This window comes from Sebastes fasciatus, chromosome 7, assembly GCF_043250625.1.
Source record: "Sebastes fasciatus isolate fSebFas1 chromosome 7, fSebFas1.pri, whole genome shotgun sequence".
In the NCBI taxonomy this organism is placed as follows: domain Eukaryota; kingdom Metazoa; phylum Chordata; class Actinopteri; order Perciformes; family Sebastidae; genus Sebastes; species Sebastes fasciatus.
The window spans coordinates 4,055,241-4,071,959 of NC_133801.1; the positions used below are offsets into that span (position 1 = coordinate 4,055,241).

The window sequence follows — 16,719 nt, forward strand, 5'->3', positions numbered from 1 at the left end:
CCTAATACTCTTTCGTATCGTCGTATCATAGACCTACAACAATGGTAAAACAAAATGAAAATGTAAACAAAAAAAGCAGTTATTCATTTCCACTAATTTTTTTTCTTTAAATCCACAGGGAGCCAGTGGAGAGGAGACAAAGAGCCACAGGTTGGTGACCCCTGATTTATAGTAATGAAATGTGCCTTGTTAAGACTTTTACTCTGAAGGTGAGAACCGGAAGTTGTATGTGTTGCTATGGCAGCTTGATGCTGATGACTGTGTGATGACAGGAGGAGCTGAGAGCCGAGGAGGCAGCAGGTGAATCACTTCACAGCTTCTACTGTTTCTCACCGTCCCACCTGTTCAACAGTAGATAAACTGACGGATACTGTGAACGGAGATGTTCCTCCGTCTGTGACCGGTTCTGCTTTCCAAACAGAACTAATCAGAGAGGACTAAAGAGACGGAACACCGCCGGCGGAGCCTGGATTTAGCAGGTAAGCTATAAATACCTCTGTTGATGTGGAGCTGAAATGAAGCCTGCGTGTGTTTACATCGTGTTTCAGAGCTTTATTATCAACCACAGGGATCGTTTATGTGTTATCCAGTACAGCCGATGATTTTATTACGAGTAAATGAACAGAAATATGTCGTTTTGTGACGCAGTCGTCATTATATTAGCGAGGAGGCTTGTGTTTGGTTTAAATTACCCTAAAAATACATGAACCCTGGTTAAAGACCCTGAGGCCTGCTGCACCACCTACAGTAAACAAAGGAGACTGTGAGTGTATGTGTCTGTTTGTTTTCTTATATTTTAATGTTAAGAAAGAAAAGAGGACAACATTTTAACATTTTATTTAATATTTTGTGTTGTGATTATTTGGACAAGGAGTTATGTGAAGGTTGTTTGTGACAGAATAAAACCAACTGTCTACATCCTAATGCATGTACTTCAACATTTGTTTTATATGCCCACTTCTCCTCTCAGTAAAGAGGAAACTGAAAACCATCATATGTTTGTTTTGGTAAAGTTGCTGACAGTTTGTATTTACTTCACCATTTATTACTGTCTAGAGCCAGCTGTTACTGAATATTAGAACCAAAGAAATTAATTTCAATACTTGGGCAGAAGCCATGTCTTTATCCCATCTCCTACATTTATAATCAGCTCTATTTATTGACTGAAGTGAATTTAATGAGAGAAATCAACAGTAGATCACAGCCTCTGTGTAGATTCAGCCTGCAGAATGAGTCTCTTGTCCAATCCACAACCAAACATCTTCTCCTGTTTTTACTTTATAAAGTCTTCAATGTCAGATATTTGTTCACCAGCTGAGTTAAAGCTGAAATAATAGTATACTGACTTCTAAATATACTGCAATTAAGAATTATTTGCAGGTATAATTTCAAGTTGGCTTGCATGTAAAGACTGTGCATCAAAACCAATCTTCATATTTTTGAAGATAAAGTTGTTTCTTACTACAGTACTTCTACTATTACAACTAATACTGCTACTACTATTACTTCTCCACCATCTTCTCCTGTCACGGATAGCTACTGTTCGCTGCTAAATCTACTCGTAGTACTTGTATTGCTGCATCTGCTACGCTGCTAATTCTACTACTACTACTACTACTACTACTACTACTACTACTACTGCTCTGTCATGACTACTAATACTACAACTGCTTTTACAACTGCCACTTCCACTAATATTATACTACTATAGCTGCTGAATATAACACTACCTCTACTGGTACCACAAGTACTGACACTACTGCTACTAGTACTGCTACTAATTCTACTAGTAGTACTTGTGCTGCTGCTGCTGCTACTACTACTACTACTACTACTACTACTACTACTACTGCTGCTGTGCCACGACTACCACTACTACAACTGCTAGTATTACTGCCACTTCTACTAGTGTTATTTTATTACTACTACTATTCTGCTACTTCTACTGATACCACAAGTACTTTCAAAGCTGTTACTGCTAGTCCTACTGCTTCCATTTGCTACCCATTCTACTGGTAGTACTTGTACTGCTGCTACTGCTTTAATACTGACAGGCTACTACTTAAGTATTTCTATGCCACTACTATTGCTGCCCCACAACTTCTACTACTACAACTGCACTACTGCCACTTTTACTACTATTACTACTACTCTTAAATATTCTACTACTTCTACTGACACCACTTGACCTGCTTTTATTGCTTCTACCTCTACCACTACTGCTCCTTTTACTACCACTACTACAAGTATTGCTATAATGACTTCTTCTACTATTTATGTGTACCTCTTTGTGTTGTTCCCAGGGCAGTTGTTGTGAGAGGAGGAGCATCAGAGTTGCAGCCATGTTGTCGGCGGAGGAGATTCTATGCAACACGCAGCAGGTGATCGCCGGGCTGGAGGCGCTGAGAGGAGAGAACCGCGGTCTGCTGGAGAACCTGCAGGAGGCGATGGAGAGCCGGCCGGCGCCGGAGAGCGGCAGCGTTGAGCAGGAGAAGAGTGGCATCATCCGCCAATCACTGGAGAGGATAGAGCTGGGGCTGAGCGAGGCACAGGTACGAATAGAATAGAGGTAAAGCCATTGTGACGTATTATTTGTGGTAACTTAAAGCCGCTATAAGCTCTGCGGAGCATTGTAGCATCTTTAAGCTCATTGTTTTGTTTTTATGATCCACAACTTCACTTTTTTGTTCACTTTAATCGCTCTCATAGCAACGCTTTCAGCAACAACAAGCAGCTGTTTTCAGGGGAAAAGCTCTAAAAACACACTGTACATATTGACAATAAGGATGTTTCTAAGAAATCTCCAAATGTCATGTCAGGTTTCGATACCAAATCACAGCAAGGTCTTGGTGTCTTAATGTGGTATTTGAGGAATTTCTGATAATTTTTTATCAATTCTCGAGTGGTAAAAAATTGTTAAATTTAGCACCAAATCTGTGTAACAAATGGTATCAACCCAAAAATTGCTGCAACAACTTATGAGACATAATAGAGCATGGGATTCTGATTCATGACTAGAACAACTTGACACACAGTGCTGAACTGCATCTCTAATTAATCTTCAGGTTCCCAGCTTACAGATGATGTACACCACTTCTATGTGACATCTACTGTTGACCTGCTGTCTCCCCCCAAAGACCTCCTTTACCCCCTAAAAAAGACAAAAATGGGTCTAAGTGGGTCTGTAAGGGTTACAAGTAAAAGTGCAGAAATGACAGTGTATATAATATGCAGTATTAGATGAGCATTCACTTCTTAATTATTTTGCCCAGGAAAGTGTTTTTCATGTGTTTTTCTAATGTTTAATTTAGTTCATGAGGTGTTTTTCATCTGTACGTCATGTAATGTTTCAGTTGTCTCACGTCCCTCCAGGTGATGATGGCGTTGTCGGCTCACCTGGGTTCACTGGAGGCAGAGAAACAGAAGCTGCGTGCTCAGGTGAGTTTCTGCAGGGCATGTTAAAAAAAGAGAATAACTGAAGAGATGAAGAGCAGATTGGAGGCTCTCTGACGTTGTTAAATCCTTCATTGTATTTTTTATTTTCTTCCCACACCATCTTCTTCCTCCACCTTCCTTTCCTTTCCCTTTCCACCCTGTTCTTTCATTTCTTTCCTTTCTTCTTCCTTTCCCTCCCCCTGCTTTGTCACATTCTCCTCCTTCTCTTTCTTTGCATCGTCCTCCTCAGGTGCGTCGTCTCTGTCAGGAGAACCAGTGGTTGAGGGACGAGTTGGCAGGTGCTCAGCAGCGGCTGCAGGACAAGGAGCAGGAGGTGGTCACCCTGGAGGAGCAGAACAGACACCTGCAGTTCATGTCCTCCATACGCAAATACGACCTGGAGGAGCCGCAGCTGGTGAGGAGGCGACAAACTGCACGCAAACACAAATAACAAGTGTGTGTGTTTGTTCAGGAAGAGTTTATTGTCACTACTTCACCAGCCAACTAGCTGTTCAAGTAACAAAGAATCAAATGTGGAAAACAAGATATGACCTTTATCTGGATGTTTCTGTGTGTATTCAGGGAAAACAGGCTGAATTATGAACTTGATTCCACTAAAACCTGAGACAGGTTTTTAGTTTAGTTTAGAGTTTTTTTTAAAGGTGCACTGTGTAATGCCTGGCGACATGCTCCAAAGAAATAGGGGGCAGCATTTCACCTCTAATACCGGGTCCACACAATATAACTAACAGCAGGGCAAGAATACGCAAAATTTGACCTAACTAACGAAACTCTGAGAGCAACGCTACAATCTTCACGTGTGACGTCGGCCTGTAGTTTACGTTACAAAACAAAAATACGAATCTCGTTTCTGCCACTTTTGATTTTATCAATAAACAAACAATCAAAACAAACACTGCCCTTGTACATTCAACGTGATGAACAAGCCGTAGGCGGCAGCTCTACTTCTTCAGCCTGTCATGTTGGACTGAGGGCAGACTGGACGCTACAGTGACTCACCATCGCCTCTCGAGGTATTCTAGTGGTGTTACAAGACAAGACAGGACGGGCCGGGGCTAGCTGGTTAGCATGCTCATTTCAGTAGATATCTCCTCAACCCTGTAACCTCTTCACATGCTGTTGATAATGTTAGTTTATTTTTTTTAAATGTTTTAAACTAAAATTCAGGCCGTATCTTACGCATTGCACCTTTTTAAGTTTTTAAGTGTAGTCAGGACAGCCAACATTAAAACTTGTTCTTAAAGCTGCAGTAGTTGTCTATTAATGCCTCTCAGGGGCAGAGGATCTCCACAACAAGCTGACAGACACACTGCCCTGACACCTTATCGCCTTCTAAAGTTGTTATGGTGTGTTACTTTAGCAATCAGTTACCTATTTACACATCCAACAGAGATAGAAAAGCATTAACATTGTGAATTTAAGTCCAGCATTCACTGTTTTTAGCTCTGTTTTTGGTTTCCACCAGCTCCTGAGGGAAATATCTGTCTCTTTAGCTGCTAAATGTTCAACTATGTTCACCCGATAGTCGCTAACTGTGTCTGTCTGCAGTTTGGTGCTGGACAGGTAGCGTACAATGTGTTTATTGATGTTTGTTTGCAGAAAACAGCTGTGTGCTGCCGTGAGCCACCACTTCTAAATGTTAATCCATTAGTTTCAAATCAGAATTGACACCCTTATTAACATCTACTGTATATTGTTCACATTGAGAAATATTGAGAATATGATAAGATCTTTTAAAAGCAATTCCGTCTTTGCTGAGTTTGTTTGTTTCTCACTTCAGGACGACAAAGACACGTCTTCCACCAAAGAGTCTCTGGATGACCTCTTTCCTACCGAAGATGAGGAACAGTCGCAGAGTAAGACTTTAATGTCTCTGAAACAGTAATATACAGTATGCTTTCCAATAATTCACTGCATAAATGTGACATTCTTATGTTAGCATCACCACAGAAGAATTTCTAATCACCTTCATTTTGTCAGGATGGTGTAAGAAGTTTCAAAAGCTCCGAAAATAAAACTCAAACTGACTGCATGGGTAGATAGCACTGGTGGGAAAATGTTTATGTAATTTGGGTGAACTGATCCTTTTAATGTCTATTTGGTTTCTCCCGTCTCACGCATGTTGTTTATGTGTACATTTATTACAAATCCTCTCTTTGATTAATAGAGGTGTGCAGCTTATTAACAGTATGACAGTCTTCATTGTTCATAGATAAACTCTGAGTGTTACTGCTGCTGCTTGTGGTATTTTTGAGTAACAGCTCTTCACACACAGCAAAGACATTTCAAGCTCTGATGTCAAATTTTAGTCTCATGCAGTGATAATGAGTTTCGGGATCTCTCCAGAGTAAAACACGATATTGAAATGATTATCCAGCTCAATTTGTTCTATAAAAGCAGGCAGAGAATCTACTTGTTAATCTTGTCTGAAGTTATCTTGCATAAAAGCACCTTCTTTTTCTGAAAACAATGCAACATGAGTTTAGAGTCACACCATGACTACAGAAATGGCACTGTTTTTATTGCAGCTACACAGCAAGAGTTAATTTAAGGCTGCGATGAAGACAAACTGACAAAGCATTAAAGCTGCAGTCAGTAAATTTGAGCAAATATATATCCTGACAGTAGTGCATGAGACAGATAAGCTGTGAAATCTTGTTCCTCTGCCTCCTCCTAGTGCTCCTAATGACATTTGCAAGATTTCACAGACCGGAGGAAAACAACCAATCAGAGCCGAGCAGTCTCTACAGCAGCTGTCAATCACTGTTCACGAAACTCACAATCTCCGATCAAACTGTCATACTAGGCAGCGCTGATCAAATATGAATCAATATTCTGTTACTGTAATGCCTATTTCTCTCCTCAATTGTTTTCAGAAACATCTTGTAGTGCACTGTTTAGCTGTAAAATGAGAAAGTTTGTGACCCGGTCACCATGTTGGAAACAGTCGAGCCAAAAACCTCCACCAATAAATAACTTTTTATCATATTTGCTCTAACTCACAAACTGCAGCTTTAAAGAAAACAAAAGCTGTTGATAATTGAACAACAATTTCAGTTAATGTACCTGATTTCATTAATTTACTTAATAATTAATGAAACGTGACTCAAACTTGTTATTAATTGCTTACATCAAGTCCAGGCTCGTATCAAATTCTGAATTTCTGTGTTGTATTTGTCGGTTTATTGCTGTTCAGTGTCCCAGCCTCACCACAGCAGCGCTGCAGCCGCAGCCCAGCAGGGCGGCTACGAGATTCCCGCCCGCCTTCGAACACTCCACAACCTGGTCATCCAGTACGCATCACAGGGTCGCTACGAGGTCGCTGTGCCGCTCTGCAAACAGGTAAGAGGGGTGTTCATCTCCAACTGGTCACTTGTTTAGTATCTTAAAAGTGTTGTTGATTTGGTCCCACAACAAAAGGAAAAAAACAGTACTGTACTGTACTAGCTCTGGCTCCTTTCCCACCAAAGAGGTTAAAGTCCCCAAATCCACAGCAAGCTCGATTCCCCTCTGGTAACACACTGGACCCTTATGTGTGCCCGTGCAAGTGTTTGGCCAAAAATTACAATTGATTCGCTCTCGTGTGACCGCTCGCCTGACAACAGTTTGCCTGCCGAGAGTTCAGAAATTAATGTAGAAATGCAGTATTTCAAAAAGTGTAAATCATTATGTACAGATCAAATGTCTTATTTTAATGTCTCAACAGGCTTTGGAAGACCTGGAGAAGTCCTCAGGACACACTCACCCAGACGTAGCCACCATGCTGAATATTCTGGCGCTGGTATACAGGTAAGAGCAGTCACCATGGCAACAAAACAACACTTTAGCCTTATTGGCATGGGACTGGTATTACCAGGTGACCTCATGTGATTTAGAAATTACCCCCCCCACCACTTTTGTGTTTCGTGCAGCGCATTCACACGGGATCAATCTGTATTTTACTCAAATTTACCAACATTATCCCCCAGATATGATGTCAAGGCTCTGTAACATCCGCTTATATTAAAAATAATGGATATTTATATTTAAATGGATAGTTCAGGTGTTTTTAAGTGGGGTTGTATGAGGTACTTATCATAGTCAGTGTATTATCTACAGTAGATGATGGTCGGCTCGACTCCAGTTTGGAGAAACAGACCGGAGTACCAGCACGGGAGCAAAGTGATGTACTGCTGGCGACGGGGGCAGCAGCAAAATCAATATCAGTTTAAGTGTACGCTATATTTAGAGTATTTTCCCCGCATACATTATTTAGCAAATTAATTCTTACAACTTTGTTAACTGAAGGTTGCTATCTGTTTACGTCAGCTTTTTCATCAATACCATAACAATAATCTTAATCTTTAATCTTAAAGCTTCTATAGAATAAAAAAAAATATTCAACAAAACAATGTTCCTGCACTGAGAGCTCCATTTACCAAAACCAAGTGATTTTATATGAAACATTTGATCTGAGGTGACAAACAGTGTGACATGTTTTTCTCTACAGAGATCAGAACAAATACAAAGAAGCAGCCAACCTGCTGAACGACGCGTTGGAGATCAGAGAGAAAACTCTGGGAATCGACCATCCGGCTGTGAGTTAGCCTCCTTTAATAAACCAGCTGCAGTTTAATGAGATGGTTTAATTAACACTGACACATACTGAATCTAACCTGGACTAAATTCTGTTTGTCTTTTGTTCTATTTATTTTACTTTACTTATTTTTTCATGATTTTGTCTTATTACTGTGTAAATAATCAAAAAACAAAACCTTTTAGCAGCAATGTTTTTTTCTTGGGAACATCTTGTTGTCAGGATGTTTAATAACAAATATTTGAGTCTCTGTCTCATTGTTAGCTGTTAGTCTGTATTACCCCGAAATATTTGCATTTTTCCCTTTTTAAGTTTTTTTGTTTTGTTTTTATGTAGCTTAGATCAGACTAAGTTGGTATGTAATGTACATTGTGTGTTTTGTGCAGGTGGCAGCGACGCTCAACAACCTGGCAGTGCTTTATGGGAAAAGAGGAAAATACAAGGAAGCAGAGCCGCTGTGTAAAAGAGCTCTGGAGATCCGAGAGAAGGTGAGAGAACACACACACACATTTGTATTAATACACTCATGACTATACTATGAATATATGTTTTATGACATGCTTATGACCTACTATACTATGACATTTCTGTCATTTTTAATGACTTTTTGTGACATTTTTTATGACATTTTAATTACATTTATGATTTTTTATGACATACTATACTATGACATTTATTGACTTTTTATGACATTTTTTTATGACTTTTTATGACTCTTTATGCCATACTATAGGCTACTATGACATTTCTATGAAATTTTTAAATTTGTAACAGTATTTAAACTTGTGAGAGTATTTTACAGTGTTGTATCGCCACTGTTTCTTAAGTAAAGAATCTGAATGTCCTCCACTGTCATTGTTATGGAAAGAATAATGTATCTTTCATGCTCATAGTGTATTTTGTGTGCGAACCCCCCCTCAGGTTCTGGGTACAGACCACCCAGATGTGGCCAAGCAGCTGAACAACCTGGCTCTGCTGTGTCAGAACCAGGGGAAGTACCAGGAGGTGGAGAAGTACTACGAACGCGCTCTGCACATCTACCAGAGCAAACTGGGACCAGACGACGCCAACGTGGCCAAGACCAAGAACAACCTGGTGAGAGGAAACCTTGATGTCATGTCTGATGTGTTTTGAATTCTGCATCAAATCATTACTGTCAAGACTTTCAATTCATAAAGGTGATGACAAATTGAAAACTATAAATGATTACATTATATTACATTATTTAGCTGATACTTTTATCCAAAGCAACTCACAACATTCAACCATGTGGGTAAAACCCCAAAAGTGCATCAAATACGCTGAACTGCTTCAAGTGCTACATTTAGAGACGAGAGATAGGGAAAGGGTTTTTTAAATATTTATATATGAGGGCTGTCAATCGATTAAAATATTTAATAGCGAGTAATTGCATGATTGCCCATGATAGTATTTAATTCTCTTATCAACATGGGAGTGGGCAAAAATACTTGCTTTATGTAAATGTATGTGCATATTTATTATTGGAAATCAATTAACAACACAAAACAATGACAGATATTGTCCAGAAACCCTCACAGGTACTGCATTTAGCATAAAACAATATGCTCCAATCATAACATGGCAAACTGCAGCCCAACAGACAACAACAGCTGTCAGTGTGTCAGTGTGCTGACTTGACTATGACTTGCCCCAAACTGCATGTGATCGTCATAAAGTGGGCATGTCTGTAAAGGGGAGACTCGTGGGTACCCATAGAACCCATTTTCATCCACATATCTGGAGGTCAGAGGTCAAGGGACCCCTTTAAAAATGGACACGACAGTTTTTCCTCGCCAAAATGTAGCGCAGGTTTGAGCGTTATTTAGCCTCCTTTGCGAAAAGCTAGTATGACATGGTTTCATATCATACCAGTATGTTCACTCTAGCTTTAAAACTGAGCCCGCTACAACCTCCGAAAGATGGATTGTATTAAAGAAATTAGTGGCATTAAAACAAATTTGCGTTAACTTTGACAGCCCTAATATATATATATATATATATATATATATATATATATTAAAACTATAAAGTCTGAACTGCTAATCGAACTACATCATTTTACTTTTTTTGTCACCTTCTCCTCACTCAAACTTTCTCTTAAATCTACTTTCCTGTTTCTTTTTTCTTTCTCAGGCATCCTGCTATCTTAAGCAGGGGAAATACAGACAAGCTGAAGCTCTTTACAAAGAGATCCTGACCAGAGCACATGAAAAGGAGTTTGGATCTGTAGAAGGTACAAAACTGTTCTTTTTAAAGAAGCATTATTATATATTTTTGTTGTGTATTTGTCATTTTGGTTTACTACATGCTACAACTACATGCTGTATTTTACAGTGATTTTAATGCAACCTGTATCTTGTTTTTGTAGTTAAAGCCATCAACTTTATTCATTATGATGACATTTGCAACTAGAGAGTGCAGCCCTCCGCCAGGGCCAATAGTCCAGTCTTCTATGATATGCAAATCTGAAAGTGCATTTCACTATATACTGTATGTCTGGATATATTTCCAAAACTATTAGAATTATGCCAAAATAGGGTTGTGCCTAGCTGAAGCCTCACCATCTCATCTGTGCATTTATTATATACTTCTTAATTGGAAATATATCACATACTTAACATAGATTTTTGAAAACCATTATATAGAGCCCTTGTGTAAGGCAGAGAGTGCAACTGAGCACAAGCATTTATCTGTATTTGAATAAACATTACAATAAACTTATACGTGAACTTGTTGCCGTTTGTCATTCTGTCTGTCCGTCCTCCAGGCGATGGTCGTCCCAGCTGGTCCGGTGCCGAGGACAGCGGCTCCGGACAGGACGGGCTCAGTAGCCTGAAGCGCAGCGGCTCTTTCACCAAACTCAGAGAGTCGATACGTCGAAGCAGCGAGAAACTGGTCCGCAAGCTGAGAGGAGTTGGAATGGAGGAAACTACCCCGAGGAATGCTGGGTAATATTCTGTTTCGAAGATGTTAATCCCCCACTGTGAGTTTAAGGGCCTTTCTCAAACCACCCACTACACCCTCTCCCTCTCCCTCCCCACTGCCACTGTGTTTGCACGTTCGCATAACTACCCGAACAAACTTAAACTGCTCAAACTAACATAGATGTTTAATATTTCATACAGGCGTTAACAACTTCAAGGATGTATTTTGTATCAATTGTCTAGAATAGAAAACCAGATGTGTTCATTTGATTGTAAAGTTTTGTATATTTCAAGCAGCTTATAAACTTCAGAGTAGAAGAAGAAAGAACCATGAGTGTAAATGTTAACTTTAGTTTCTTTTTATATTGTATATTCTTTTAATTCTTAATACTCTGAACCTTTGCACATCCCCTAGAATATATCTTTGCACATTCCTGCCAAGTTTTTTTTCTTTAAACAGAAATACTGTACATATTTTTTGAAAAGCAGGCCTATTTTTTTTTTAATATTTTAATTGTAATGGGTTTTTTTTAATTCTATATTTATGTTTTTTGTTTATGCACCAAAACACCAAAGCAAATTCCTTGTATGTGAAAACCTGCTTGGCAATAAACCAGATTCAGATTTTTCTCCATAAGCTTAGGGCTATTTAATATGGAGTGAATGTGAAGAGTCCGCCACCTCACTGCCCACTCTGTTACTGATGTAGCTTATTATTAGTGCTGTGTATAACAGTTGCCTCTTGATACAAAACCATGGTTACGAAAAGTTACAACAGTTTCTGTTTCTGTCCGAGATAGGGAAGTTTGTCCCAAAGCTTGCCCCTTTATTTATACCCTACACCTCAAAGAAGGGTGCTTCATTCAGCTGCGAGTGTGACTACAATAAGGGTTCACGGAGTGGGAGTGGGGAAGATCTGGTTTGAGAAGTGTCCTAACTGTAGTTGAAACCATTAGCTCATAGATGTATCCTGATTTTGTCATTGAAATTTATACTTTTAGACTGTTGATATTAAACCAGTGCTGGCAGCAGGGCATTTTCTCCAACAACCTCTTTTCCAAGTCGATAAAACTGAGCTTGTAGAAGTTTAGTGTGTGTTTAGTGATATTATGCCCTTTTATATAGATAAAACATTCATTATGATATTCTGTGCCGTTTTCAGAATGAAGAGGGCAAACTCTCTCAATGTGTTGAATGTTGGAGCCAGAGAGAATCAGGACAGTGCACAGGTGAGAAGAATGTTAAGTGAAACAATGTCATAGTATGTCGAAAAAATCATAGTCAGGTTGGAAAACGTCATAGTAAAAAAGGTCATAGTATATTATGTCAAAAAGTCATAAAATAGTATGTCGAAAAAAGTACAACAAAAAGTCATACTATGTCGAAAGAAGTCATAGTATGGTGTGTCAAAAAAACTCATTAAAAAGTGATAGTATACTTTGTCGAAAAAAAGTGATAGTATAGTACAGTATGTCAAAAAAAAAATTTTAGTATTTGGAAAAAAGTAAAGAAAAAAAGGTCAAAGTATACTTTCTGAAAAAAAGTTTAAAAAAAAAAAAGTCAGGGTGTATGCCAAAAAACATCATAAAAAGTTATAGTATAGTATGTTGAAAAATTCCGTGGCAAAAAACGTCATAGTATAGCGTGTCGAAAATTTTCATGAAAAAAAGTCATAGTACAGTATGTCGATAAATTTCATGAAAAGAAATCATAGTATAGTATGTTGAAAAATTTCATGGCAAAAAAAAGCCATAGTATAGTATGTCGAAAAATGTCATTAAAAAAGTCATAGTATATTATGTTGTAAAATTTTAATGAAAAAAAGTCATGGTATAGTATGTTGAAAGATTTCATGGCAAAAAAAAGTCATATAGTTTATCAAAAGATTTCATGAAAAAATCATAGTATAGTATGTCGAAAAAATTAAATTGTGGATTTGGAGAATTGCGACACACCTAATCCACAGATATACCAGACTTCAGTTTAAAAGCGTCAGTCAATACAATGTTACAGCCCTAGATACTATGTCGGAAAAAAGTTTTTAAAAAGTCATAAAGAAGTCATGCTATACTAGAACTTTGTCACAAAAGTGATAAAACGTTGTCATATAGTATGTTGAAAGTATGAAGTATGTTATAAAAAAGTGATACTATAGTATGTCATAAAAATGTCATGCAAAAGTCAGTCTGTTATAAAAAAAAAAGTCAAAAACTGAACTGAATTCCGATATTGCTAGAACTAAACCCACAACAATTTTACAAAAGAATCCAAATTAGTTTTCAGTTCTGCATTTGTCCCATTAATTGTTACAATCCTGTTCAATGTCTTCATTAAATGTTAAATTTTCTCTTGTACTTAAGCAGTACATCTACTCACAGAGATCTGTCACACAGTAACATTAATGGTTTGTGTTTTGTTCCTCAGTCGAGCCGTTTGACGGATGTTCGAGGTCTAAGCTCCAGCACGCAGAGCCTGACGAGACGAGGTTCACTCAGTGGTACCAGCTAACACTCACCTTCTTCACACAACACCTCCCAACAGATTCACTGGAAAGACGTTCACACACTCATCGCTCAAATCTGATGTCCGACACTAAAGTGGACTCCCCACTTTGAGAAAAACGGAGATAGTTGTCACAACTGGAAACAATGTCAAAAATCTAATTTGCAAATTTGTTAACTATCCCTCATTTAAAAAGTAATAACAAATTAATATTTGAGGAAGTTTCACAGTTAGCTTAATAATATGATGTTTGTCTCTAGTCATGACAACTGTGTCCAAAAAGTGATTAGAACAGTGGGGTCACACACCGACTAATCTACGTTGCACTATAACCTTTCCTTCCTGTTCACTTGAAATTGAAACTCATTCCCTCCTGGTTTTAGTTTAGAAACAAACTCAGTTAACTATTAACTTTAAAATTAAAGAAAAAAAATCATGCTTCTTTTAAACCCGACCATGTCATTTGCAGGTTATCAAATGTTAATAATCTGTAATGCAATTAATTTTACGTTTGACGTATTAGGCGTTTCCTAATGCTAGTGTGCCCTTTTAGTACTCTTCTTTTATTGACACTGGAAAAAGAAATGTTATTTTTGTTTTCTAAAGAGAAACAGGCATATTGATGCGGATTATCCTTTTAAAGAAGCACAGGGACGTGAAGTTGTTTGCACAATGATCAAAACGTTTGTCAAAATATAAATGTTACATTTGGTTTAAGACGGAGAAGTTAAGCTAAAGAAGTTATTTAAATGTGTTTTGCCTTTACAATGCGCAGGTCAATCTAATTATACTGTCAAAGATAATCATAAAATGTGTTTACTTCAGCGGTTTTGCGCCACAGTCCAGTTTTTGTCATTCCAAATTATGAGAATATGGACCAACTTTTCTTAACTTAAATTTAAAAAATAAAACACCAGCTGTACAAAATTAACACATACTGACTTTAAATATCCTAAAAGATGGATATTTTTGCACATTGTCAGTTCATAATACATTTTATTTATAGAGGTTTTCAAAGAAACTTTACCCAAGTTAATATATTCTTGATCGATCAAACCGTAGTAAATCAATCAATACTAATAATATTAAAATACACATTTCAATATTTAGCAATTATGTATTTGTTGCGCTGTGAGTTTTTAAATGTCTATTCAGAAAATAGTTTTAAGCTTTCTGGATACCCAAAGTTATTGTTGTGTGCCTGAGTCAATGTGGATTACTCTCAGCTGGCCTTGGATTGAAGTTAAAGGGAAACTTTGCAGATTTTGAACGGCTTTGTATTGTTGCATTGTGGGTGGTATGTGCAAACGAACGATGTTCGGCTTCCCTCCGTGTTACCGGAGCTCCCCATTTCCCGGCAGTGATGATGGGCCACCAGACTATTGCTGGCAGGCGATAAAGAGTATCGAAGCAAACAGTCGAAACTCCCGTGTTTTCTTTTTTACAACAGCTGCTGCTGTCCATTTTGGACTGAAAACGCTTATTATATTTAGAATATTTTAATGTTCAACACAGGCCATTTTGGTAGGATAAGACAATACAATAGAAATAATTTAGTTTTACATTTGTACGGCACTTTTTAGGCGGACGTTTTACCGACGTCCGGTAGTCGCTTTCAGTCCAAAATGGCGGAAGAGTAGATTTGCTGCTGGGCGCTGACGTTGCAATGGAACGAACAATTGACTTTCACTTCTTGGCAATATACTGTACGTTCTTTGCCGATAATACGGAGTGAAGCCGAACATCGTTAATTTGCGCAAACCACCCACAATGCATCGATACAAAGCCGGTTGAAAGTCGTCAAAGTTTCCCTTGACAGAGCTCTACCATTTACTCTTTAGGGCACCTCCGTTGTAGCATCAAAGACACTGTGGAAGACAATGTTACACCACACTGCACACAAAGAGGCAAATTTGCATCTGTGCAAGTTAAAAATGTTTCAGCAAACAAGTTTAGACACGCCAAACAGACACTACCTGCCCAGAGCCAAAAGCCGACGTTCAAAACATCTCGCAGATAAAGAGCAAAGCAGAGATAGAAGGAGCAAAATCTTTGTTAAAGTTTGTCCATCTGCACCGTAGCGGTAAAAGTAGCTTAACGTAGCATGATTGAAGAACAATTTTGAGGCACAGGTAGCCGACTTAAGTATCCATTTCATCTATGCTTATTCACTGAAATGCCTGGAATCCACAACTTACTGCAACCCACTATTATAAATAGTAAACTAGCTTGTAGATTATGAATTTGTTTTTTTAATTTGTTATAGCAAGAATTACTTGAACTAGTTACTTAAAACTCAAACTCGAGATTAGGTGACATGCCTACGACACTGTATTAACATAAAAAAGGACCTTTAGTTCACGCAGACAGAGCATTAAATAACGAATGTTTAATCCTCGTGAATGTTTAAAGTAAGATACGGAAAATGAATGAATGCTGCTAGGAAATCTTGGCTCCCTGAAAATGATGTTACCACCTGATCCTCTCGGATTTTATTCCACAAAACTCTTCTTAAAGCTCATTTCCAGTTTTTCTCGAACAAACTATGTATCCTGTTTTACATTTTTACTGATTGTACATTTGTTGTGGTAGAAGATGTTACTGCTGTTCGATGTAAGGGCTGAAATCGTTAGTTACTGTAGAAACTACAGTCTGTTAATGAAACACTTGTAAGAATGTTACATATAAAATGGGGAAAAACATATATAGAAAGTAGACTATATATATAAATCTCCTGATGCTGTGTATTCTGGTAAATATTTGTATTTTATATTTGCAAACTCGAGCTGAAATAAATTACAATAAGACTTTATATTTTGAGTGCGTGTTGTTTGCATGGAAATATTGTTTTGTCTTTTAGGGTTTAAAGTATAGTGTGTTTTTTTAAGGGGCTGCACGGTGGTGCAGTGGTTAGCACTGGCGCCTCACAGCTAGAGGGTTGCAGGTTCGAATCCGGCTTGGGACCTTTCTGTGTGGAGTTTGCATGTTCTCCCCGTGTTAGCGTGGGTTTTCTCCGGGTACTCCGGTTTCCTCCCACAGTCCAAAGACATGCAGGTTAGGTTAATTGTGGACTCTAAAATTGCCCGTAGGTGTGAATGGTTGTATGTCTCTATGTGTCAGCCCTGCGATGGACTGGCGACCTGTCCAGGGTGTACCCTGCCTTCGCCCAATGTCGGCTGGGATCGGCTCCAGCCCCCCCGCGACCCCTAACGGGATAAGCGGTTGCAGATGGATGGATGG

At 38.4% G+C, this 16,719-nt stretch overlaps 1 protein-coding gene across 1 annotated transcript; it reads left to right on the forward strand.

The window, feature by feature from the left end:
• The first annotated feature begins 297 nt into the window (after positions 1–297).
• klc3 (kinesin light chain 3) lies at positions 298–16,291 on the forward strand. Its single transcript, XM_074641078.1, has 14 exons — positions 298–479; positions 2,304–2,552; positions 3,373–3,438; positions 3,686–3,850; positions 5,237–5,312; positions 6,653–6,798; positions 7,163–7,245; positions 7,946–8,033; positions 8,419–8,520; positions 8,954–9,127; positions 10,187–10,286; positions 10,821–11,001; positions 12,140–12,206; positions 13,402–16,291. Exons 2-14 carry the CDS (start codon positions 2,343–2,345, stop codon positions 13,483–13,485), a joined length of 1,542 nt encoding a protein of 513 aa, XP_074497179.1. The 5' UTR covers positions 298–479; positions 2,304–2,342; the 3' UTR covers positions 13,486–16,291.
• The last annotated feature ends 428 nt before the right edge of the window (positions 16,292–16,719 follow it).